This window comes from Dreissena polymorpha, chromosome 7, assembly GCF_020536995.1.
Source record: "Dreissena polymorpha isolate Duluth1 chromosome 7, UMN_Dpol_1.0, whole genome shotgun sequence".
Taxonomy (NCBI): domain Eukaryota; kingdom Metazoa; phylum Mollusca; class Bivalvia; order Myida; family Dreissenidae; genus Dreissena; species Dreissena polymorpha.
This window is the reverse complement of record NC_068361.1, coordinates 79189154-79216591: the sequence shown is the minus strand read 5'-3', so window position 1 is coordinate 79216591 and position 27438 is coordinate 79189154. Positions and strand designations below refer to the sequence as shown.

Genomic DNA, 27438 nt, shown 5'->3' with positions numbered 1-27438 from the left:
GACATAAATCAGCATGTTTTAACAACACATTAAACGCCCGATAATCCTGTAAGTGATGTTACGATTTCATCAATAAACGTATTATTAAAATGTGATCTGATTGCAAAATATACATAAAAGTACATACCATTTTTGAGAAAAAAGATGAAAGATATCAACTGTTGTCTTTATACCTTTGACTTTGCAATTGAATGCGTATTACATGAAGATACTATTTAAATAGACATTCGACGGTGAATGTGAAACTATCACATACATTCTTGGTAATGGACAGAAACTTCATTTCAGTGATTATTTACGACAGTACAACTATTTTACACCCGGCTTCGCATACAAAAAATATGTTTTTGTGGAGTTTCAAATAACGTTGTGGACATTTGGATGGAAACATGCATACTTGGGCTTTTTGTCGCGCATTTCCTTACTATTTATATAATGTTTACACACTACTTAAAATAATTATAAAGTGAAGTTCATTTATCTAAAGCAAAAGGGTGTATTACAATAATTAGTTACATACTTTTATAGTTAAGAATGCATAGAAACAAAATATATCATTTTTACAACGTGAACCAGTATTGTGATTTGATATCATTATCGCCAGTTGCGATAACAGTCTAAACATGCAACCATGACATTAATTACATAATATTTTGGAATATTGATCGCCGCGAACAGCTATAAAGAATGCTACAGACTTAGGTCAATCTGCATGCGATGACCATTTAATTGCCTTACTTGCTCACCTAAACCGTAAAAGTGAAGTCTAATACACACACACACGCGGGCTTCCTTCATGGCATTACTATATTTTGAATTATTAACGTTACGAAAATTGTGTATGTCTTATAGAATAAAATAAAAACATTTCTATTAAATAACGGAATCGTTTTTTTCCCCACTAATATGCGTGAATCAATTAATTTTCATGTTTAACTCAATAGCGCATTTATAGAAAATTTGAATAACAAAATAAAATTGCATATTAATTCGTGCGTTCTTAATATATGTTTTACAATTGTTTTATATCATCGTGTGCGTTTGTGATATATGTTTTCAACAGTTGTATATCAATAACAGTATTCGCCTCAGTTATGCATATATACATATTTAAAATGAGGCGAATCCACAATGCTGCTGTGACTTTCAGGCTGAGGTTTTGGAAATCAAACTTTAAGTAGATTTGCTATCTCGTTTTGGTGGCGATACATTTGTGCGTTGGAAAACCCAAAGCAATTGCAGTAAAAGAAGTAAAGAAAGGAAAATGTTTGTACAATAGTAAGGTTAGAAGTATTGGTATTAATTGTTTTAGAAGAAGTATAATTACTTTTGTATAGAAACACCAATAGTACTGTAAATTAATGTAGTCTTGTAAATGCAAACAATTTTGTTCAATTAAAAAAGCAAATAAATTCTCGCTTATAGTAGTACAAGAAGTAATTGAAGAAAGCATTCAAAGCATCGTCACATACTAAAACTTTACTGTAAATATTAATGTTACTTTAATGTTGAATCTGATATAATTGCGTTAGCCTTGTTTGCAACCATCTTAATGTAAATAACATATTTAAAAAGTAGTTGAACAATGCGCATATAGAATAAGTGGAAATTCTTCATTATATGAAATACAACACAGACGAAAATGAGATTCACAACGGCAATGATTACACCTTATACATCTTTTATTTGTTGTACGTAAACTCACCCATGAAATGCGAAGAAAACTTTTGCTTCAATTTGAATAAATCGTACCACTTTATTAGCATTCCTATGTTACACTATTTTGCACGGACTGAACATATTAAGGTGTTAAACTATTTTGAAATACGATATCCATAAAACACAACATAAGCTTACTTTAAATCGGCAACACTAATAATATTAATCTATTATTTTAACATTATCATCCAAAGTAAATTAGTACGAAGGTGTCGTCCTATTAATGTTAGGCAAATCCATTATTTAATGACGATCTATACACGCGCTTTATAATCATTGAACCACCGACGGATAGAGCATGCAATAACTGATCAGTATATGCTAATGAATCCTATTCAACGTCTATTGCCGCAATAAATACGGTTAACTGCGAATAAATATCTTATTTCTTTTGTTACATGGATTATTTCTAAATACTCATGTTTTCTTAAGCATTTAGTTTATATCTTTAAAACTATATTTTAGGTCCTTAATCACATACACAATAGTGTATTTTAATTAGTAACAACATTTTATATCACTTTTCAACACACACACAAAACAAAAATACACCACGATTTGTAAACAAGCAAGGTTTTTGGTCAGATCAATGTTTTTATTACGATGTGCTATATATTTACATTGGGTAACGACCTATGGTATATGCAAAAGGCGTATAAGCATTACAAATTAGCACTGTAAGTTTATTCGTATTCCAACGTATCAAAACACATAATCTATGTTAATTGGTTTAAACCTAATAATTTTAGCTCGATTGCATCAAAAGCTCAGGCAAGTGAAACGCTGCTTTCGAGTTTGCTTCCTAGGCGAAACCAATACTTGGTGTCTTCAGTAGAGAATTAAAGAACGCTCACACAAAGAATATCGAAACCGTGACCTCCCGGTCGTTAGACGGACACCATATCTACTACGCCACGGCGACATTTATATATATTTACTGACAGATCACTATCAATAATGCATGAACAACTTCAAATTTTAGTTTACCGTAAGATTAGCTGATATAAATGAAAATTTAAATCCAGCCATAAAACCAATCAAACACCGCACGATTCATTAACCAATCATCGAGATTCAGCATATTGAAGTAGATCAATGCTATGTACATATATAGGCATTGAAATATATATTTACATTTCCACATTTTTTAACCCTTTGCATGCTGGGAAATATGTCGTCTGTTAAATGTCGTCTGCTTAATTTCTAAACTTAGCATTTTCTTCAATTGTTTTTTCAAACAATAATATCAGAATAGCAAACAGTTTGGATCCTGATGGGATGCCACGTTCTGTGGCGTCTCATCTGGAACCAAACTTTTTGCAAATGTCTTCAAAATTCGGTTCCAGAATTGAAAGAGTTTAACGTTGATAAATTAGGATCTGGATCTCTTACAATACAGCTTCTGCTTATTTATTTACATTTGCAAACCACATTTTAATTAACCCTGGCTTCAAATACACAATAAAAACCGTGTGAAAAACGATAACGAAAATTAACACCGTTTATGAAGTACGACAGTCCTTATCAAGGACTACTACCGATTTAATACAAAACACAAACCATGTTAATACGCATACTAATTAAATATGGACTATTGAAGAAGTAGTATAAATGGTATACGAGCAGAACGTTGGTATTTTTTACATATGAATTATCTACTCAAATAACTCCATCTAACCACCAGTTACATCGAATTTGTGAACATTATACATCTCTCAACCCCCATGTTAACCAGGTTTACATAACATTCGACTGCAAAGCGCAACTCTCTATCATCACTCGATAAACATGCAATCATAATATGTCTTATTTTTACCTTGTGGACCCATAAACGGAACATAGGACGTTAGAGAAGGAGAAGTAATGAAAACAACGTCATTAAATATACTGTATGAGTTTATATTATGCGTGTTGTTTATTTAAAACAACGAAGAGTATGAAAAACGTAATCAAATAAACTGTTTTTAAGGAACCCCTCAGAAAATGCATACGACTATTGACAATATTCATCCGAAGATGAAAATTAATGAAAAGATCATAAAAGTCATTTAGGTTTAGCACATTGGCAAGAATCCTACATGGGCTTTGCTATCATTCACATGATGGATGAGCTTTGAATGCATGTATTCTTTGGTTGATTTGACGAAAATATTTTAATGTAATGCAATATAGTATATAAATACCTTTCTTTGAACTTATGTAGATACATTAACGTTATCAATAATTTAAAACAATATCCGGCATATGTAGAGACTTATTTTTATGAATGTCTACCCTTTTTCTACAAATTTTAGTTTAATTTACTATTCGTTTGCAGGTCGCCTTTTCCAAATCAATCAATATATTCTTAGTCGTTTATTGCAATATAAATTTTCCTAACTATTATGGTTATTTAATTTTACATATATCACGTTAATCACAAATTCCTTAAGCTTTGTCAGCATTATACAAAGAGTGCACTCATGAAAAAATGCCATTTTAAATGAAGCAATAAATATTTAACGTCATATGCAAATTTCTTTTGAAAATATAGTTTTATGTAATAAACGTTTAAATAATGCATAAGCAAACGTATCAGTAGCAATAGTAGTTTAGTCAAAATAGTGGTAATTGCGTAATCAATAGTTGTTTGTTCAATTAATAAATAGAATAACTTTGGTATTGAAAGTAGAATATTAAATATGCAATTTGTGGTAGTGGGAGAGGCAGTATAAAAAAAATATGGAGTATCAGTGTATGATTACGAAAAGGATTAAAATACATTGAAAATATTTACTCGTTCAGCACATCATTGCAAGGGAATTTATAAAATGTATTATTTTAAATGAGATGCTTATGACGTAAGCAAAATGTGTAGCCCGTATACATTCCAACGCAGGACGTGTATGTCTTTGTTTGAAGTATATTCATTATTTGTTTGTCTTGAGTGGGTTGGTAAATACGGGCCCAGGTAGAAAAAAAACAATTCACAATTTTTTGTTTATTTTGATAGGGTAAAATAGACATAACGTTTAAACAAATATGATATTGTTGTATTCTCAAGCTTCCTCCTATGTTTGAAGAAAGTGATACATTGACTCGTGAAAGCGACTTTTGTTGACAGTGTGAACTTACAAAATCTTTACACAATGACATAAGCACTGAACTAGTCACAATTATACATTGTAATAGTAAAAGGAAAGTTAGTTTGTAGCCTTTGTATCATCAGTAGACACTTCCTATTCTATGCTGTTAAAAGTTAATGCTGAGTATGAAACTAACAGCACACACATTATTTGCAACCATCTTAATAAATTACGGGTGACAACAATTATGTGTTTGCTTAAACGATTTAAATGAATACATTTTAAAATATGTGTCAGTTGTGTGATCAACTGACTTCATAATATTAATTATATATGGTCGGGACAGTTGTTTTTATATCAACACCATCAAAAGTATACCACAATATGAATTGCACTCTGTGGAAATAGTTTAAATCGCAAAATCTACGCATATCGAATATATTGATTTTTTCATTTTCACTAAATAAGACATTTTATATTTCAATATCCGTTAATAAACCTTTGGAAAACATGAACATAGTGTAAACAATCACACATTTGATTATTGCAAATAGCTGTGCTGATATTTTAAGATTCATGAAAGCTTGCAAGAGCCCAAAATGCATCAAGCCTTTCATTTGACGGCGTACAATTATGTTTTTACTTATACTAATATTGTGAATTGCATTTTACTCACCCATGATCCTCTGTCCAAAGCTCCGAAGCAAAATGAAAGAAACTGAACTTCCATACATACAAACAAGCACCACTTTATCACCATGTTTGTGTATAAAAAATTTGCATAGGCTTTACAAATATATCGTTTAAGCGTCACATCATTTTAAAAGCAATTGTAAAGATATCCATTTGTCACTCAAACGGTACATGACTTCATTCAAATATTTCATAATTACTATCTGTAAATATTGTATTCCTTAACACTATTAATCGTAAGTGGCTGTGCGGTTAGTCGACATCGTGTTTAAGATAGACACTGAACGATTTACTAACGATCTGATTTGCACTGAATCGACGATTGATCTGCGGTAGTTTGTAAGTTATATATAGTGTCTCCGATTCTCAAGTCAATGTCAATTGCGGCTATGAATACAAAAAAAACGCTTGAAATATGCTATGAACATGGTAATTGGTTGCGAATGAGAATACATATTGCCAGAGGTCAAGACACCTCTGTTGAAAAGCTATGCATTTTGTTTTGAACAAAGTATATATAAAAGAAGATATGAATACTTAATATTCTTTTTATGTTTGGGGCGATGCAGTATAAGGCAACTGATAACATAAATAAAGCTAACGTTGTATAAGAAACATGAGAACTGAAGGATAAAAGCGAAAGCACGGATAATTTATAACGAGTTTTATATTTAGCTGATATTACCAAGTGTTAACAGTTTAAGAAGGTGCACTATTTTCTGTTGCTGAACATCGCATTGTTGTTCGAATTTGAATTGTTGTTTTTTTCACATGGAGAATATAGAATACGAGATAATCTAAAATTTGCGTCAAATTTATGCAACACATATTAATAAATCGTTTTCATTTAAAACTTATTTAAATAACCACGTTTATAATTGATTTTTTCCCATATTAGTCACTGCTAAATAGTGCATGTCGTAATAAGCGTACGTGGTACGTACACTGGTCATGTTAAATGTGAACGATTATTTCTTACTTATAAATGGACATAACTCTTGACATGTACATTTTGTCGAAGACAAATACGATAAATTATATTTAATTACATAAATTAAGATCAAACAATGAGATATATACAAGAATTCTGAAGATCATCATCATAAACAACAGTATACTCTTCTTCAGTGACCATCAGCATTGTAGCGTCATTATGTAGACGCACGACACCGAGAACTTTTCACATAAAGTAAATATTTCTTTAAGAAGAAGCCAGACATACGATACGGACGGACGGAACCCCATACGGGATGCCCCATTACTTTCGAGAACGAACTCCGGACAGACTTAAACTAAACTCCTTTTTGAGCCTCTGATCGTTATACACATGGTTGTGCTTGCTTTGCATACTGTTATACCAGATGACGGAATGAAACAGCCAATATAGTTATACACACACATTTGTCAATTATTACATTATTTAAGGGCAATTATGAGGAATATGCTGGGAAAAAAACACGTACCAATATCATTGCACATTCAGGTTATTCAACACTATCTGTTAGGCATGTAAAACTAATTGGTATATGTCAATTATGCGAAACCGTTTGTTTTTTGTTAAATAATCAATAAATACATTGACAATGGAAATATTTAAATGTCAAGTTCAGACATCATCATTAATTCCCATTATCACTATCATCATTATAATCGCTTAAAAGTATCGCGATCATCATTTTCACCAAAAATTTTTATCCTTCAAACGACCGTCAGTATAAAAAAACACCATCGGTAAATTAAACGCATAAGCATTTTATCTAGCGTTATTGCTTTTGCATTGATTAAAGCCTTTTCAAGTGAACAGAGAATGTTTCATAACCATCAAAAACAATGAACGTATACATACCTGAACAGTTATTTTAACGAATAAAACAGGATTGTCAGACATGTAATTTCTATAAACATGTGACATATTTGGTCGAAATTTCACTCCTGACATGTTACATATACGCTGATACCTCCCTTAAAGTTCACCTGCCGCGGTTTTAAAAACCCGTAAAACACCTTTATTTATCGAATTTAGTGCATATCTAAACTATTTCGCTCCTCACTTCATTTCAAATACGGTGTTATTAGCGAGAACGAATAGAACAAAGTCGCGATTTTTCACACATTCCGATGTTCTCGCCATTTTCATTCAAACCGGAAGTGACGTAACAGGCACTCAATAACGACTCAATTACGAGCCGGCATAATAAATGGCTTCGGATGTATTATATCTTGCAACTTTAGATAAAAAATGTTGAAAAATGGAAGATGATAGCGATTACGATGAGTTTTCCGTTCAACCGTATATGTTTGAGCCAGAATTTAGTGACAGTCAATCAGATTTTTCTGATTCTGACTCGGACAGCGAGGAAAATTTTGCCGATGCCCAAGACGACCATCGTGTTGGGAATACGGGTTGGTAAATATATAATTTTGTTACATGCAGGTGTCGGCAAAAAACAAAATAAAATTCTTTGATTGTTATTCTACAGTACAAGCTTGTTGAATATGACTAGGTTGTATGGTCTAATTATTATAATTAGAACGGATACTTGAACCTGTTCTGATTAGGAAGGAATGTCTGTATTGCAATTCGACGTATTTCTTTTATTTTCAGGTGTGCATGTTCATGTTGCACACCATATCGTGTGCAGATTGAGTGCAAATGCTGCACAGAATACCCAGAGCTGATGGAAAGGATGGACGAGGCAGGGGTAAAGTGCATAACTGAGCACACTGGCTTCAAAGCTAACTGTCTACATCAAGATGTCATTGATATTTCGTTTTATGAGTTCCTTGATGTAAATGGTCCCATCGGTGATGAAGAACCAATACATGAGTAAGTTGTCATTAATTATTAAAAATGTTTATGAAACCAGGACAGATTGTTTGTAAAGAAAATACACTGTAGACATTAAATAACACAATGTTTTGTGTGAACTTGTCATTTGTATTTCATACTGTAAATATGTTTTGATACAAATAATAAAACAAGCAAATTCGTTGAATTGATATCCCCCGCCTATATACTTCTGGACACAAAAGTGCTTTATTTGACACTAAAAAAGCATTTTTTTGAAGATACAAAGGGCCATAACTCTGTTATTATCAGATGGTGTACAATGCCATTTGGCGTGCATTAACCTATTATCAATATATGTACTCATACCAAGTTTCAATGAAATCCGCAAAAGCACTTCCAAGATATGGCTCCGGACACAAAAGTGCCGGACAGACGGGCAGCCGGACGGACAGCCGGACAACGCCAAACAATATCCCTCCGCCTCTGGCGGGGGATATATACTCGTACCAAGTTTCAAGGAAATCTGCCAAAGCACTTCCAAGATATGGCTCCGGACACAAAAGTGCATACAGTAAAAAGCATTTTTTCAAGATACAAAGAGCCATAACTCTGTTTTTAACAGATGGTATACAATGCCATTTGGCGTGCATCATCCTCTAATGCATATATATACTCATACCAAGTTTCAATGAAATCCACCAAAGCACTTCCAAGATATGGCTCCGGAAACAAAAGTGCCTAAAGTAAAAAGCATTTTTTCAAGATACAAAGGGCCATAACTCTGTTTTTAACAGATGGTGTACAATGCCATTTGGCGTGCATCATCCTCTTATGCATATATATACTCATACCAAGTTTCAATGAAATCCGCCAAAGCACTTCCAAGATATGGCTCCGGACACAAAAGTGCCGGCCGGACGGACAACGCCAAAACAATATCCCTCCGCCTCTGGCGGTGGATAAATAACATAAAAAAGACAACAATTTTAATCAACATTAAAATACGCGAGTATACAAGATGACTGGGTTATCTAATTGTAAAATGAAGTATCAATTTGCTATACAATGATTTTTGGTTACTTACAAATGCCAGTTCATTATTATTTTTCAACATTTGAAATAAAAATATAAATACAAGCTGTTTAATTTTTTAAAAAGTACACTATAATAACAACCTGCTACAACATGATGTGAAGTTGCTTACAAAATCTGATTTCTGACATATGTTCAGTAAAATATTATTATATAATATTATATTCAAGCTGAATAAGTTTGTTAAACTGTAAACTTAAGTAAGAATCTGCCACAGCATGGCTTGTGTAATTGTCAAGTTGAAAAGTACCTTTGTTTTACTAAACATACTAATATTTATCATAATGGTATCCTTATACATTTATAACTTCAGAGTATACAGATTCATTGCATATAGAAGACTGGCTCGTTGGATTTGGCACCGTCTGAGCAAGAAGGACCGACGACCTCTTCCGTCATGCACTGTGGCAGCCAGAGATTTCCGTCCGACTCATACATTGGATTTTGCTTCGCCAGGGATGGAAACTAACGTTTTACAGTTAGTTGCCCACATGGACAACCATCTATAGTTTTTTGGTTTCCCATCGTAAGCCTCAACGCGCCCAGTACTATGTACATGTAGTGTCATGTGTAACCAATACTTTCTTTAAAAGTAATAGATAACTATACAACAAAACGGGCAACCACTAATTTCCATCCCTGTTCGCTAATTAAATCGCGAACGATGGTTCTGCACAGCCTCTGACTTCAGGATTCTGTTTGCAGATGAAGACAGGGGTGGCGGTGAAAACAGAATGTTGCCAGAGGCAGCACTTGCATTGGCATCGCTCTTGTACTCCTCTTTCATCCTAAGCAGCTCTGCCATTAGTTCATCAACATAGTCTGAAAGTTATATTAAAATAAATTATAATTATTGATAAATTGTTCCTTCTTATAAGAGAATAATAAACAATGAATGTTTTTTGTATTGTTGTCTTCAACCATGTATTACAGAAATCTATTGCTTTAAGAAACCAAACATTTTGATAAAAGATTGCATGTAAACTCATGTATTTATTTTGATATTTTAGATAATTTCACTATCTGTTCAGAAAAAGAGACTTATATCAAGATTATTCTAAAAACTCAACAAGTTCAACATGCAAATACATTTAATGTTGTTTTACATTGAGAATAATCACCAGATTTTAGAATTATAATTTCTAAATTTTGTTTCAACATATTGGACAAGTTCAGGTGATTTCTGTAAGCTGTAATGTATTTTTTTTATGTGCAAAACAAAATTCTTCAACAAGATAATTCAATATTGCTATCTGTGGTTATTATTTATACAATAAAATTCATTATGAATACATTACCATAAGTGCAATTCTCGTTAACTGCTTTAACCACATGGTGTCCAGCCTTGTACTTAGGATAGGAGAGTCCTTTCCCTGTGGTTTGACAGTGAATCCCTTATGTTCTGTTGGCCGAAATACAACCATCTGAAATGATTAACATTTTGCATTTTTCAGAAAAACACAATGCTCCCTGCTGCGCCACTTTGAAGCATATATTTGACATTTGACCTTGAAGGATAGCCTTGACCTTGACCTTTCACCACTCAAATTGTGCAGCTCCGTAAGATACACATGCATGCCAATTATCAAGTTGCTATCTTCAATATTGCTAAAGTTATGACCAATTTTAAAGTTTTCGGACGGACTAACAGACTGACAGACGGACGAACTGATGGACAGTTCAAAAACTATATGCAACCCTTTGGGAGCATAAAAAAATAGAAAGTTTAGCCATGTATAGAAACAGAAAATAAAGAATAAAAACTATATCACAAGAATAGAGGATTTTTTTTTTCAAGCCAATGTAAATATGTAACTCCTATCACATAAAAAACAGGCTGTTTGGAAATAATTAAACACACTTATTAATAATTGACATTGTTTGGAGATTGTTAAACAAACTAATTATTAATTGACATTATTACGAACCTCAGATGTCTGTGATGACTGCGAATACACATTATCAAAATGTGATTCAGGATAACTGATCCGAACAGGCGACTGTTCACAAGACATTTCTTCACAGACTCTTCCACACATGATGAATATGGGTCCTACAAATAATTTTCATGTTACTTTTTATAAATTCAAACAGAATAATGACAGAATGACACAAATGTTTATATCACTTAATATAAGCCAAACTATGCTTTTGAACTTTGAAATAATATGAGTCGCACTCTGAGAAACTGGGCATAATGCAGGTGCGTAAAGTGTTGTCCCAGATTAGCCTGTGCAGTCCGCACAGACTAATCAGGGATTACACTTTCCGCTGGAATGGTATTTTTTGTTTAAAGGAAGTCCCTTCTTTCTGAAAATCTTGTTAAGACGGAAAGTGTTGTCCCTAATTAGCCTGTGCGGACTGCTAATATGGGACGACAGTCACACTTTACGCACAGGCATTATGCCTAGTTTTCTCAGAACGCGACAGATATATTGCAATCATTAGCCTTTGAGTGGTAGTGAGGATAGTCTGATCAGTTTCCTTTTTGGATTTTGAAATTGAAGGGTGCTAATTCTTAAAAGAGCTCTTCAGTGCACAAAGCCATATTATCTCATTTGCATATTTTTAATATAAAAGCATGTGTTTCATTATAATTACTAAGTAAATATTTATAATAACATGATTGTTAATTGAAAACACAATTTCTATTATAAATAAAACTAGTTTCAGTTTGAACATTTATATTAATTTATTGATAAAAACAACTTCCTTTATAATCATATGATAAAATCCAAACAAGAGCATGGTGTAGGGCATAGTGAGACCTTGGGTGGACTTGGAACTGCACCCCTTGGTTAGCTAAGCTAGGGCACTGGTCTGATAGTAATACATTTTATGATTGTTTGTTGATTTAATTGGGCTAGGAATAATATTTTATCTTGAAACCATACTGTGTTCTACCATAATCTTGTGATATATCCAAAGATAAGGCGCTATTCAACAACCAAATAGCCATAAACTCCATGACACAGTTCTGTATGGATTAATATACAACACTGGTAACTGGTGTCAATTTGACTGGTAACCATGGACATTCGTGAAACTTAAGAAACTAAGAAAGCAATCATGTGCTTTGTTATATTTAATTGAATCTAGAGAATATTATTTCAGAGAAATGCCAAGCTGTTCATTGTTTACGAAATAATAAATTGTACAAATAATTACAGTCCATGCACAAAACCCTTCTCAATTTACATTTTTATCTGAATAATTCAATACAGCATGCTGAATGGTGTTAGTAAATACTATTAATATTTTTATTAATACTATTCAAATTTACTTTTACAATGTCTTTTAATCATCTGTGTAATAGACAGTACTTTTTTTATTTTGTTCAATAAATCAGTATAAGAAAGTTTACATAATTATTGTTTTACCAGCACTTGGATTCTCTCATAATTTTGTTATCTTATGGAAATGTAATTGAAATAAGCCCAATATTATTTTTATACTTTGAATATTGTTGGTGAGTTAGCTAGTCTTATTTATTTATCAAATGGAATGTTTTTGTCAGTTTTAAAGCTGTTCCACTGATTAACCTATTTTTCCTTATTAATAAGAGAAGTGTTTTAATTAATTGTTTGTCACTAAGCCATTAATTCATACATGCATACAAATATAAGAAAATTTTGAAAAATATATATTAAAAGGTAAAATAATTAGGCATATCCATACTGGGCATAAGGCTGTACATGATCGAACCCATGTGTGCCCCAGCATAGCTTATAAACTGACTAGACTTTTAACTCTTTCAGTGCGGGAACCGAATTTTGAAGGCCTGCGCAAACAGTTTGGATCCAGATGAGACGGCACAGAACGTGGCGTCTCATCAGGATCCAAACTGTTTGCTGTTTTGATAGTATTCTTTGAAAAAAATCGAAGAAAATGCTAATTTTAGAAATTTAGCAGACAACATTTTAGCAGACGCCAAATTTCCGAGCATGCAAAGGGTTAAAGTGTGGATGAAATTGGAATTATCATATAAGCAGCATTTTCCAGCTACTTGGTACAGAAAGATTTCCATTTTTTGCGGATGTGTTCTGAGTGGAAGGCTCATTATCCAGAAAAACCTAATCCATCCTGTATGTTGACCATCAACAGCTCTGACATTACTCAACAATAATATTGTTGAGTAATGTCAGAGCTGTTGATGGTCAATATAGTGACGTCGGACATTTCCGCCATATTGAAATCCCGTTCTGACTCAATGCAAATACCAGTGTTAGTGAAACTAAGATTTCTACTGCAAAAAAGTGTAATTAAATCATTTAAATTGAATGGACAGCTAGAAAGATGTTTATTTAATCATGTAAGTATTGTTTCGTTATGTATATTGACCGTATCGATTATATATCGATGAACACAAACTGGCTTTTCCGGGTTTTGTTAATTTGTTTGGGCGCGGCCATCTTGAAATTCATGTGATAGGTGCTATTTTTATATTGCTGTAACGTGGCACCTATTTGACCAATCGTGAAGCTTTTGGGCCGTGTGCAAAGAAGAAAGCGCCCACTTGACTTCTGAATAATCAAAACACGTTTTTTGTACAGAAAAATAGCGCGATTTCAGCCTCCGAAAATTGGTAAATTTTTAAAAGGTCCACAATATGGTTTAAACTTAATACGAAAGCCTGCGAAAGCGGTGGTTGTCTCAACAGTCCCTAAACTACATATAAATGGTTTTAAACAACAGATAGGTCGAGGGGCAAGCCCGGGCAGGCCTTTGAAATGAGGTCCGGTCGAACCGGCAGTCATAGATTGTTTGTCCCGTCATATGTTTTCGCGATGTTGTTAAAGAGGCCAAATCATTCGGCAACTGCAGGCAACTTGTAATATCTAGTGATTGATATAGTTGTGTATGTGTATAATCACAAATCTTCTTTAAACTAAGTCCTGTTACGCCTGTAGATAGATGATTAATGAACATTATATCCATTTTTGCTGATATCACAAATTGTATTTGTAAATTGATTAAAATTGCATCGGTCGTTTTTTTTCGTTGCAGATTTGGATTATCAATATCATATCATCCATATGGCATGAATTACAGTCAGAGCAGTCATAGCCTAGAGCGAATTGTCAATATACAGGAAATGGCCTTGAGCTCAGGTCACCTAGCTGAGAAGGACACATATCAACCACTGCGCTTATAAGACCACCTTTATGTTATTGATTTAATATAATTTATTTAAATATAATGCATGGTTAATATTGTGAAGAAATACTTATAAGTTGTTTGCGGATTCAAATGTTTGACAAAACAATGTGTGAGAATACTATAGTCTAGAGGTCAAACAATATTTCTACAGTACAGCTTCCTCTCCTTTGTATTAGCCTGACCAGTATTTGAAATAAACATCAGAGACTATTGTGCATTATTTTCTAAACAGATGTCAACGCATTTTTTAATACAAATGTCTTGAAATCATTTGTAATAATATGCTGACTAATCGGACTAACATTATTTAGCACTGTGAATATCAAAATAAACAAGCATAGATTAGTCATTAGAAACATAATTACCGGTTCCTTTTAGAATAGGCTCCTGGAATTTACTGCCTTTATCCATTTCTTACAAGTAACATCATCCTTCGCAAAACGGAAAAAAAACCTTCTTTCCCTTTTCCTCACGTTCTTTGCACCCGAAAGCAACACACTGAACCATATCGAATAACGATTGTCATGCAAAAAATACAGAGAAAGCACACGATTTCAATAAAACTTGTGTTAAAGAATTGTATTATGCTAACATGATAGATCTATTGAGTGTCAAATTTGACATTAAGCGCGATTTGTTCACGCTTCGATTCGTAATAACAATGGACGTGTATCCGAGTCATGCGCGTTGAGTGCCTGTGACGTCACAACCAAAGTAGGTGGCGGAAATACCCGGGCGGTTTACGGAAAACAAAAACATCGTTTTTTAGTATCGCAATATTGTTTGCCATAGCTCTTGATGATTCCACTCGTTTTAGAATATACATATTTATAAAAATGCATTTTTCGTTATAAAATCGACAGTTCACCTTTAACATGGATCATAAATGTAAACAAGCAAACGTCAATGATTTGCTCGTTGTATATTAGAATCAGACTATTTAATGTTTTGGCGAAACACATGCTTTTTTTATAGTATCTATCAATCTCATGCAAAAGACAAAACAAATGATCACCATACTGATTGAACCTGTGACATTGAAATCGATAATCCAGCGTATAATATTATATGATGCAATACTGCTATCCGGAAGACAAACATAAGCCTCTAGTACTTGACCAAGGCTAACATAATCACGCGGATGAAACGCGTGTGTATGAGACGGAACTGTTTACTATTTTGTTAAATGTTAAATTTCTTTGCTAATTCTTAAACCATAAAAGGGCTTAACTTTCGAAATTCGTATCCGTAATCGAATGCATACTTCTATTACACTAATAGCAATGATCATGTTGCATTGAGTGTATGGCTAGACAGTTTGATGGATGGCTGTTTACCGAGTCTGCTGCTGTGTCCATCGTACATTACTAATCATTAAATTGCTGGTATGCGGGTAATCGGACGGATTGTGAAAATTTGCGGGGTAGTTTAATAAATACTCCCTATGAGCGAAAAAACAAATAATAACATGTGTATAAAATACATTATTCATATTGTACCGGGTATATCGTGTGCATTGTAAGTCACTAAATGAAATATATATGCATATGCAAATGTAAGTTTTACAAAGTACAATCGCGTATTGTCGATGTATATGCTCTTGTATGTACGGTTATATATAATTGTTATATTGCGAAAGGCATTGAAATTGACGTTACAAAAATATACATAAACATTTTCCCTGGAACCAAAAATATAACAGCTACGTCCTTTTCGGTCAAAAACCCAATAAATGTGTATGTGTTTAAATTATAGAACAAGAACCGTAGAGTACCTAGATAATACCTGATTTTTTTATACTTAAATGTGACAACTAATCCGAATATAAAGACGGCTGAATCGTAATTACTATTTTATTTACCGGAATGAAGGGACTTTATGTTCCAGTGTGCCTTTTACACGGGACGTTTTTTCATAAGAAAAACATGTTGAAATTTCTACTGACTAAGTTCTTGATAAAACATGCAATACAGTTTATACCAAGATTTTTTGTTATGTCAAGTCAAGTAAACTAAGTATACAATATAAGAGATTACTAGAAACGTGCTTCATACAATGATATTTATTATTTTAACGCCATCTTCTTCGCATTGTTAAAAACATTTTAATCTTCACACATACGTATTTGTCTGTTTAATGTTGTGCAACGAATGGTATTTTGTAAAACACTTTATAGTGTTGTACATTCGTTTAAAGGCATTTGTGACCATTGAGTTTCGCTTTGAACTGTATTGGTAAGTTGTTTATGTGTTATACATTCCGAACGCATAACACGCGGTGTGCGGAATTGAGTTGATTGTCTGCAATGGTTGTCTGTATATATTGGTTAAACAATACTATCCCAATTGAAGCAACTCTTTGAAAAAGTATCAAGACCATAATCTAAATCTATAAATGTGTTCATGCATCAAATTAACAGACGGTGTATAACTGAATTTACTTTTATTTGACTTGTTTGATAGTGTTGTTTCTTTCTTTGAATCATTGTATTCTTATTATTAGCAGTAAATTCAATGACCATCAAGCATCTGTACAGAGGCTTTGAATAATAGACCATGCTCCATTCAGGTTGGGCGTCCCTATGCTGGGATTTTGTCTAGGATAATGTCGTCAACACTTGTCCTCAAAATATCAATTGCTAGAAGTCCCATTTCGATGTCTTTTGTTACATGTTATATAGAGAGACAAGTGTTATTACAACACGCAAATTGGCTTTCTTAAATGATAACTTTTGATTGTTAAAAACGCAAACTAAAGAAAACTTAATTGATTATTTGTGAAAATGTGTTTGTATTTCTTTGAATATTGATCTTTTCTCTGTTCGTTAATAAGTGTAACAACAATGAAATAATACAGAACACACGATATTCTCTACACAAGACGTCTTTACTCTAACCGTTTCGTATAGCAATTCGATATTCTATGGTCAGTTGACTACACGAGCAGTTTTATACCACAGTTAATTATATAACAAATTACATCTATCATGATACGAAAGATCTTTCATCAGCAAAAAGTATTGTCTATGTGTCGATGCTAATAACTGTATGAAAACAAACCCGAGGAATCGAACTGCAAAATCAATTTCATCCAATTAGTACGAATAGAGCGTTTGAAACAAATATTGTGATACAATTATTGTTTGAACCAATGTATCAAACATAACACAATATCTTGTGACATTGCTTCTGACTGATATTCGTCCTTAATATGTTTCCTTTTTGCGCTAATCATTTTAGAATGTTATTTATTAGTTGAATTCAAAGTGAAATAATATTTACCTTCTTATTGGGCTGAAGACAGTAATATAAGCCTGATACCTTAGACCAAATGATGCCTGAAGGCCAATAATTATAGGTTATTAGACGTTTCACTGTACAATACGGAGATATATTTGGACGAGCACAAAGTTTGAAGTCATATTGGACGAGCCGTTAGGCGAGTCCAATATGACTTCAAACTGTGTGCGAGTCCAAATATATCACGTATTGTACAGTTTAAACGTCTAATAAACTTTTTATTCTATATCCTCATTACCAAACCAGCTTTCCGTATTTTTATTTTCATTCATTGAGTACGCACTTTATGACGTATCTTGTGTGACGTCATTTCTCTGACGAAACATACTAGTATAAGCAAGACTCTGCATTTTAGGGACAATAATATGGAGGTGGTTAACTTTAATAAATCTAGTAGCAAATTATACCATTTTGATAGCATTGAACGAATCCAAAAGGCAAAACGTATTTCGGATTGTGTGTTTGTCATGCATAATTGTTAACTTCGATAGGAATAAAACAACTCGCTCCGACAGGATTACGAATTCGTAAATTGTGTTTTGGCCTTTGGGTCAGAATGGTGAGCATGTGTACAAACGCTATCAACAAATACTGTGGTTTAAAATACATTTCGATTAATGAATGGAAGAACAGAAAATGGAAATGCATATATCATTGTAACTTAGTTGTTATTAGGCTAGCATTGGATTAAAGTTGTCATGGAGGTTAATAAAATTGATTTTTTGTTTTGCTGTTGCATATTTGTTTTCAATTTCTAGCAATAACAATATCACTTGCTTTTGAATTTTTTTTTTAATTTCTAACAATAAAAATTAATTAAATATCACATTCTCGATTCGTTTTTTTATTTCCTCTCATATTTTCAATAGGAAAGTATTAAAAAGAGACATACAAGCAAAATATCGCCTGTGTCTATCGATTATAGTACATTCGGATACTTTTTCTCGGTAACGGCTTTAATCGTTATAAAACAATTGCTTAGTGCACGTGTACTCAACTGTCCAATATGGAAAAAATACAGACTTTTTGGATCCAATACCGGAATATATTGGACGGTCACGTGGTACATATGAAGAATGCCGATTGGATGAATTTATTGGATATAGAATAATAAGGAAATATAACTTTTATTAATTGATTTAATAATATTCTGCGGCATATATCATTGTAAAACTGTTAATGGCATTTAACAACTATAGTAAAATAAAAGAACATCATTTTCAAAGGCTACCAGCTTAAAGCATGCATTCTGTAATAAACAGTATGCTTTTAACATTCTGAAAGTGGAAAACGAAGACTTTATCAAAGATGTATTTTGTTAAATTTCAATCACGAAGCTCAAAAGTATGAACAGTACGCGCGTTCAAGATGGCATCTACATATCAACTCGTATTGATTGAGCTAATCTTGGATTTTAATTGGTCGATTCTAGTATTGACCGCGTTTTTACCATATTAACCATATTTTATCCCTAATGGCCAATTCCCCCTCCCGTTTTTGTTGAGTTTGGAGTTGTATTATAGAGGTTCCCACTGTATCGGGATAGCCAACAAATTAGACTTTCGTCAAATAATATAGTGTCAATTAATTAAATTGTGTATTTGTATATGATAATGTTGACTTAAGATCCCATTTTATTTATTTTGAACCTGACTGCAACAACATATTTATATAAAATAACATATCCATGTTAGTTGAAACAATCATAACGCATGATACATTTAGACTTATCTTTTAAAGGGATTCACAAAGTTGCCAGCAATATTTCAATGTTATTTTTAGTAGCATTAACATTTATTTATATTTCACGCTGGATTTAACATTATATACATATTTAGCATTTAATATTAGTTCCATTTTTTGTTTTAAATACATTTATATTGAAAAGTAGGCCATCATAAAAAGCTAATAAAACTTTATTAAAAATTCAATGACTTTTATATAGTGGATGTTTCCTATTACAAATAAACATGTATGCGAAAATTCTATCTATGACAGAGATATCCCTTCAATACGATGTTTAAAGTGCAAATATAGAGGTCGGTTCTAATAGAAATATATTCGACACATATAGATTTAATGAGACGAACATGCCACGCAAACATTGAAAGGTTACGAATTAATCAAGTGAAGTACATATTTATTAACAAGGTGCAAATTAAGTCAAATATAATTAAACAAAACACATTTAAAACTTCAAGCTGATGATTCGTGGCCCTAAACCTTTATGTTAAACACTGGAAAATCAAAATGGTAGATTTATGTTAACAATATGTAGATTATGGAAAATCATCAATAACACTCTTTGGGAGTGCGTTTGATAAGCCGGTGTGTCAAATCGGCTTGAGTACATATCTCTTATTTGTTTAAAAATGTATAATTTTGAATATTTCGGAATATTTCACAACGTGTGTAGATCATAACTTATATCTTGCTTTATACTACAAATATTTTCTTTTTTTTTGAACATGCCATATCACCAACAAAAAGTGGTATATCTCATGTAAAACTCCCAAGTGAGTCTGGCAACGATATATATGTACTATTATTACTGTATTAATTGTTTGGTAAATAATTCAGGATTCAATCAACATACGCAATAACCAGAGTTTGCACTCAAACTGAAATTTAAATCGGTATAAACTTTTTTGTGAAAGCAGACAATATTAATACATGTCTATTTTGATAAGAGAGCCATCACATTTCTGCAGATGCTAAAACTGTGGGGAAACATACTCACGATACTAGAAATTTTACTGTGTGCATATAAAAGATACAACTTCCAAATGTATATCGTTTAATTTAACTTTATGCTAAATATGGTACTAAAATACCGCAACTGTTTTGCTGCCATGTACACAAATTACGAATGACAACAGCGGCGTGTTACCCACAATGACATCAATGAATTCGTTTCACAAGCATCTGTATGGTGATCAAGTTTCGTGGTAATAAGTTATCTTAATATCGTAATAATTTTTATTGTAATCGACAAAGCTTTGTGGTGACATATTACCACGTTGCGAGTTGGTAAAATCTTAAAACGACTTTAATTCAAAAACAATTTTGCATTTTTAGATTTAAGAATTTTCATAAATGTCTCATTAATACTCATCCGCTCAGTTGTGCTTTATCATCACACATACAAATATGTTGCGTTGTGCATAAAGCCTAGCAAAACATATAATATGACTTTCAATACCTAAAAACTAAAAGCGACTTTCAACAATGACCTTAAAGTATTATTATGTTTTGTTCTTTGAATTACCCACGAACCACTGTCCAAAGATGCAGAGCACCATAAAATAAAACATACTTTCAAACAAAAAATCAGGCACCACATTCTGATGTGAGACATTTTTGCACATACTTTTTAATGACCGTGCAGGTGTCAAATTATTTTATATGCAATAGCCACGCAATAAATCATGCACACTGTTATTGTATGAAATGATTTCTAGTTTGTATTCCATTTTCAATTATTAAAATCATTTAGTTTTGCGCTAGCGAGACACAGTCTACAGATAAATCACTGCACTATTTACAATCGATATAATCTATACTGCATCGGCACATGATCGGTGGTAGATGATAATTTATGGACATTTTCAGATGTTCTCAAATCCGTGAAATTTCCGCCATGCACCGTGACCCATTTTCCATTTACTGTTTGATTTAATGCTAATGTGAACAGTTACTGATACGCACAATATCAGGTGCTCCCATCCATAATGTAAAAATAATTAAGGTATTTATTTACCACCAACCCACCATTTGATGATGTGCCACATAAAAAACACAGAATCCAAAATATTTCCTAATACAGCACCCTACTAAACAATGCTTCGTTGTGAAATAAGTAATTATTAGGAATTAATTATTTTGCTTATACAATCATCACTTTTTATACAAGTTTATTTTCCTTAAAGTTTACCTTTCGAACGACCCCAATATTTTGACAGTAGATCCCTACTTGTGGGTAAAACGTATCGATTATTCAATCTCCAATGCCAACAAAGCCGACCAACTTGTTTCTGGTGGGTATATAAAAAAACTTATTCGAATGCGATAAACAATTTTATGCCTTATTGTGCAATTTATTTTAAGAAAGGTCTGTCTTAAATGACAGCCATTTAGAAACATAGTTAGGCTATATTTCTAGCAACGTATGAACACAGACTATTTATCGGTTACGATAAATCTGTACAAATCCTAATATCGTACGAAAGGTACGTAATTTAACCAAAGAACTGACAGTACTGGTGTGACGATGCTTTTGAAGAGGATGGATATAAAAGCATCTAGTTAAGTTTATCTACATCACCACAATTGTGTATGTGGGTACGAACATTTTGGGTAGGAAAAAAAATGGGTACGAAAATTGCGGGTTCAAAAATTATGCCAAAAAATTTGGGTACGAAAAACTATTTGGTTACGAAAAAAAATTTGGGTGGGAAAAAAAATTGGGTACGAAAAAAATTGTGCACGAAAAAAATTGGGTACGAAAAATGTAGGGTACGAAAAAAAATGGGGGTACGGGGAAGTAGTACCCGTTGGGACCTTGATCTATTCAGCGAAACTGGAAGGCGGGTTACATTCTCGATCAAATATAACAAGACATATCTTTAAAAATATATTCGACGTGTATTTTCTGTACCACTTATCTTAAAAAAAACGTTCTGTTACAGTAAAACGTTTGTGGGTTATAACATTACGTTTCAGCATATAAATTAAAAACTTGACATGCTCTTTAATTACACCATGCTCTTTGATTTCAAATGTATATCATTCCAAACTTTTTATTTCGTTGTTTCCTTTTGTAAGTTAATTTTGCTACGTGTACGGACGTGATTTCACATGCCCACGTGCATGAACATATAATTTTTCTCTTTTGATTATTGTTATTTTCTCTAATTCAATAAGCTTAGGCATGTTTGTTCATTAAGTACGGCCATAATTTCATGATGATTCCCGAAAGTAGGTATGAGCACAAAGTCGTAAGAGCACTTGAATACGTGAGTTCGCCCATGAACACATGGTAAGGTTAACTAAATCTCCGCGATATGACCTTATATGTGTTTAAAACAGCAAACAATATCCAACAAACGAATGAATTATTAAACATAGTATGTGTACTGATATGGCTCTGTAATTTCTGTTTGAAAAGTTTATTAAATATGCAAAATAAGAAAGCACGCATAAGAGCGAGTTTCATATATGTCACTCGGCTATTATGCTGTTTATATACCATAGTCGCTACAACGTTTACAAATGGAAGGTTCGAAATAATTCGTTTTCTTTACACTCATGAACGCGTTGAAAGTAAAGTATACACGTTTTAATTCGCAATTTATTACTGAATCACGACAAATGTCAAATACAATACAGAAAATGCATAGTTGTTTCATTGATCTATAAACATATAATGGATTGAATATAACTGATTTAAAATTAACGTTTTCGAACTATTATTAAATATTTTCCCAGAATATGCTGTCCTATTTATAGCTGAGCTTCCTATACCTTTATCATGATAATCAGCGACGTATGCCGATAAGAAAAATCGAGCTATCTCAATTGGACTGGCTCGGTCTTTATCATAGGTCGCCATTGTGAAGAATTTTTTCATGGTATGATAACTTAGACGAGCTGCCTCTACCTTTTTATTGCATATAGTTGTTAATCACCTCAGTGTATGCATACGAAATTCAGTGCAATTTGAATTATAGAAGCATGCATTCAATATGTTAAGATTATTTAACGTCATATTTAAAAGCCATTTAATCACTAGTCGATTTACTGTTGGAAATAAAGTATTTATATATAGGTGCGTGTTGAATATGGCATTTGTATTTCAAAATAGACCTATTAGTCGAAAGCAGCACTTTGTATTGAGACAAGAACAAGATCAACTGACACCACTTAAAATTGTATATCTTTTGATTTCATTTCATACTTAACATGGATCTAAACTTGCGCACCTGTTTTGCAGCTATGTATATACATTACGAATGACAATTTGTCTTCGCACAAATGATTCTAATTAATTCGTTTTACAATCTTTTTCTTAATTGTAATGAATTTTGAGTGTTAAAAAGTCATTAAAATGAAGCAATACTAGGATTACAGCACATGGACATTTTTTTATTGCTGGCAATGTTAGACAACTATACTCTGCTGATCAAGATCTTTTCTTTATCAAAAGTCTATGCGTTTTTGTGAAATTAATTAATTAGTGTGTTACTCGGTATGAAAGCAACAGACGCCGTTAACACACAACTTGGATTCAAATGGAAATTAGTATCGGCCTTAGCATTGTTACGTTGTGTAATATGAATTATTTTTTACGGCTTTTCTTGGCAACAATTACCATCAAAGGTATACGCATTAAAATCCTCACTAGCAGTAGATAATTTTCATCGCTTTGGTAACGATTTATTCCTAATTGTAGAAACACCCTCAGCAATTTTATCAAAGGAAGTCAACATGTTAGCAGTATAAGTGAGATTGTCAAACACAGTAGTGATTGCAGTATCAATTGTTTTTGTTCAATTAGTAATTAAAATAACGTTGTTATTGGGCATGGGAAAGTAAATATGCAACACTTGTTGTAATAGGAAAGGTAGTGTAGAAAAATATAATTAACTTTTGAGTCGTCTTTTACATGATTCTGCATAGCATTTGACTAAAATTAACATACATTGTGCTACACTATATTAACTCGTTCGGCACAACATTGCAAGGGAATTTATGTCACCGATGTACCTTGCAAGCTTTCACAAACCAATTTCAAGACATAAGTCTTAATATTTATACTATGTTTGAAATGAAATGAGTTTGACATAAGCACAATTTGTAGCTTGTGTACATTCAAACTCTGAACGTATTACTCTTAGTTCTAATTCTAGTTTTGATTATAAACCCTTATAATGGGTTGCTGATTTCAGTTGTTGATTTTCGTAGGCCAACATGGACTTAACATCTCATTACAATATGATATTATTGTATCTTAACACTCTATTGAATGTTCCAAATAAGTGCTAAATTGAATTAGAAAGTTGATAATGTTGAGAGTTTAAACTACAGAATAGTTACACTATGACATACGCACTTGAATAAACACAGTTATAACTGTTATTAGTTAAAGGCAATATTACGTAAAGCATTAACATAATTAATTGACACTCTTCTATGTCGTTAAATTGTACTCATTGCTGTACCTGATACTTAAAGCGCACACCATATTTGCAACCATCTTAATAAATCACGCCGAAATGATATCAGTGATTACTTTTTACAACCTGTATAATTATTGCGATCAACTGTCTGCGTAATATTTATTATTTATGTTCAGGATATTTGTATAATAAATCATCCCCATACAGTTATCTGTCATGCATTGTATACAGCATAAATAGCTTAAATTTTATAACAACTTCAATTAAATGTATGGTTTATTTCTATTTAACACAATTTATTTACTTATTTCATTGCCTACTAATCAATTTTTATTAAGCGTTCACATAGTATAAATATACACACATTCTATGAATGAAAATTGTTCTGATATTTTAAGATTCACCGTAGTTTGCAAGAGCCCGAAACGCATCAAGGCGTGCATCTAACTGCGTACAATATTTTTTGTATCTTGACAATAATAATAATATGTATTGCATTTAACTTATCCGTGAACGTTTGCCTAAAGATCCTGGGCCAAATAAAAGAAACCGTAGTCCATATACAATAACAAGCAGCAATTTATGGTCATGTTTATGTCAAACTATTAAGGTTTCGCTTAGGTGTCAAATGACGTAAAACGCATTTATAAAGATATGCATTTGTCACATAAACGCTTTATAATTGCCTTCAAATATTTCACACTCACTGTTTGCAATAATTGTATTCTTTAACACCTTTAATGGTACTTGGTTGTATGGTTATTCGACATCGTGTTTAAGATAGACACCGGACAATTTACCAACGATCTGATCTACACCGAATCGACGATTGATCGGTGGTATTTTGTAGTTTATAAATGAGCCGCGTTCTGAGAAAACTGGACTTAATACATGTGCGTGAAGTGTCGTCCCAGATTAGCCTGTGCAGTTCGCAGAGGCTAATCAGGGACGATACTTTCCGCTTTTATGGTATTTTAAGTTTCAAGGAAGTCCCTCCTTACCGAAAATCTAGTTGAGGCGGAAAGTGTCGTCCCTGATTAGCCTGTGCGGACTACACAGTCTAATCTGGGATGATACTTTACGCACATGCTTTACGCCCAGTTTTCTTAGAACAAGGCTCAAATGTTTTCTGACATTCTAGAGTAAATGCCAACTGAAGCTTGAATATAAATTACCGATAAAAATGTGCTATTTACAAGTTCATTTGCTGCGGATGACATCGTAACCGACGTATGATAAACTTACAAAGGGCATGTTAAATGTGCACGATTATTACTAATTTATAAACGAACATTACACATTAAATTCAGATTTTGTTATAGGTAGATATGATCAAAGATATTTAATTGCTATAACTAACAACATATATTAAGCTTTATGTACGCATTATGAAGATTATCCTAATACTAATCACCATCTGTTTCATCATAAACATTATCAGTATCAGTATAATTACCACTGTTAAGCAATTCTAAGAAGTCGTATACAACACGCATAACGTTTCATATAAATTTAATATCAGTAGATTAACACAACGTTCTAGCCAGACATTCGATACTGACGGGACCCAAAACGAGAGACAGCATATTTGCAAAAAAACAACTCCGAACGGTAGTTTACTTAAATCCTTTTATGAACTTCCGGTCAAGATTTTTCTTGTCATTTATACAATGTTTCTTTTAATATCGGCCCTTCATATTGGTTGCTAAGGGAGGTTGCTATCGCTCGTGCTTGTTCTATAAATAGTTTTTTAATGAAAACAAGGGAACATTTGTTTATGTTATTATTAATTTTTTTTTTTCAAAATTGTGTGACTTATAACACGTTTTATAAACCAATTGATAAACCATTAACACACCAACACAAAATATGTCTTGAGTCATTTTAATAATCATTAGCCTAGAATAAACATGACCTACTTTCAAAGGAAAATCGGAAATCATGAACATTATCGTCGTATAGTCGTTTATATACAGCAAATACATTAAAACATATAACAATTGATAAACACTGTCCAGCAATTCTTGAGGGCCTTTTCAAGTGGACTAACTAAAGTCACGATACAATATGGAGTACCTTTACTATGATAATAAGGAATATGTTTTCGTCACTGCATCGTCGTTCACTGCCATCCTTACCATCATCATTATCGTCATTATCGGCATCACGATCACACATAGCTCAATAGTACTTGAACAAAACTAAAAAAGACCATGCGAGTTTATGCGACGACACTTTGTTATTAATTTACAATTGTTTGAGTTCGTCAAACAAACTTCATGTTGTTAACTCCATATTCCGTATCAGAGCTATATCAACTATCAAAATGCGTCTTCGTAGTCGAAATGATATTTCTATTACACTTATAGCAATGTTTATGTTGCATTTGGTGTAATAGAAGACAGTTTAATGGACGTCTGTTTACATAAGTATGCTTTTAT

The 27438-nt window shown here is 32.7% G+C and overlaps 2 protein-coding genes across 3 annotated transcripts in view; both read right to left on the bottom strand.

The window, feature by feature from the left end:
- LOC127838146 (CCN family member 2-like) overlaps window positions 1-27438 on the bottom strand; it is an 84680-nt gene that overhangs the window by 24839 nt on the left and 32403 nt on the right. Inside the window, exon 1 of one of the 2 annotated variants that reach the window (XM_052365722.1) lies at window positions 5461-5781. The exons of the other annotated variant lie outside the window; for it this stretch is intronic. Coding sequence (XP_052221682.1) covers window positions 5461-5544 — 84 coding nt within the window. The 5' untranslated portion in view covers window positions 5545-5781. Of the gene's footprint in view, window positions 1-5460; window positions 5782-27438 lie in introns of those variants that run through there. 2 annotated transcript variants of the gene reach the window in all.
- LOC127838148 (uncharacterized) lies at window positions 8395-15346 on the bottom strand. The gene is made up of 4 exons (XM_052365726.1): window positions 14886-15346; window positions 11289-11413; window positions 10712-10784; window positions 8395-10182 (listed from the first exon to the last, which is right to left on the bottom strand). The coding sequence occupies exons 1-4, from the start codon at window positions 14929-14931 to the stop codon at window positions 10007-10009; spliced, it is 420 nt and encodes a 139-aa protein (XP_052221686.1). The 5' UTR covers window positions 14932-15346; the 3' UTR covers window positions 8395-10006.

Excerpts from the sequence above, each read along its gene's own strand:
- LOC127838148 (XM_052365726.1), bottom strand. The coding sequence starts at position 14,931 with ATGGATAAAGGCAGTAAATTCCAGGAGCCTATTCTAAAAGGAACCG. Across the intron at positions 10,785-11,288 it reads AGTCATCACAGACATCTGAG|ATGGTTGTATTTCGGCCAAC; the intron begins GTTCGTAATAAT and ends TAATCATTTCAG. Across the intron at positions 10,183-10,711 it reads AAAGGACTCTCCTATCCTAA|ACTATGTTGATGAACTAATG; the intron begins GTACAAGGCTGG and ends TATAACTTTCAG.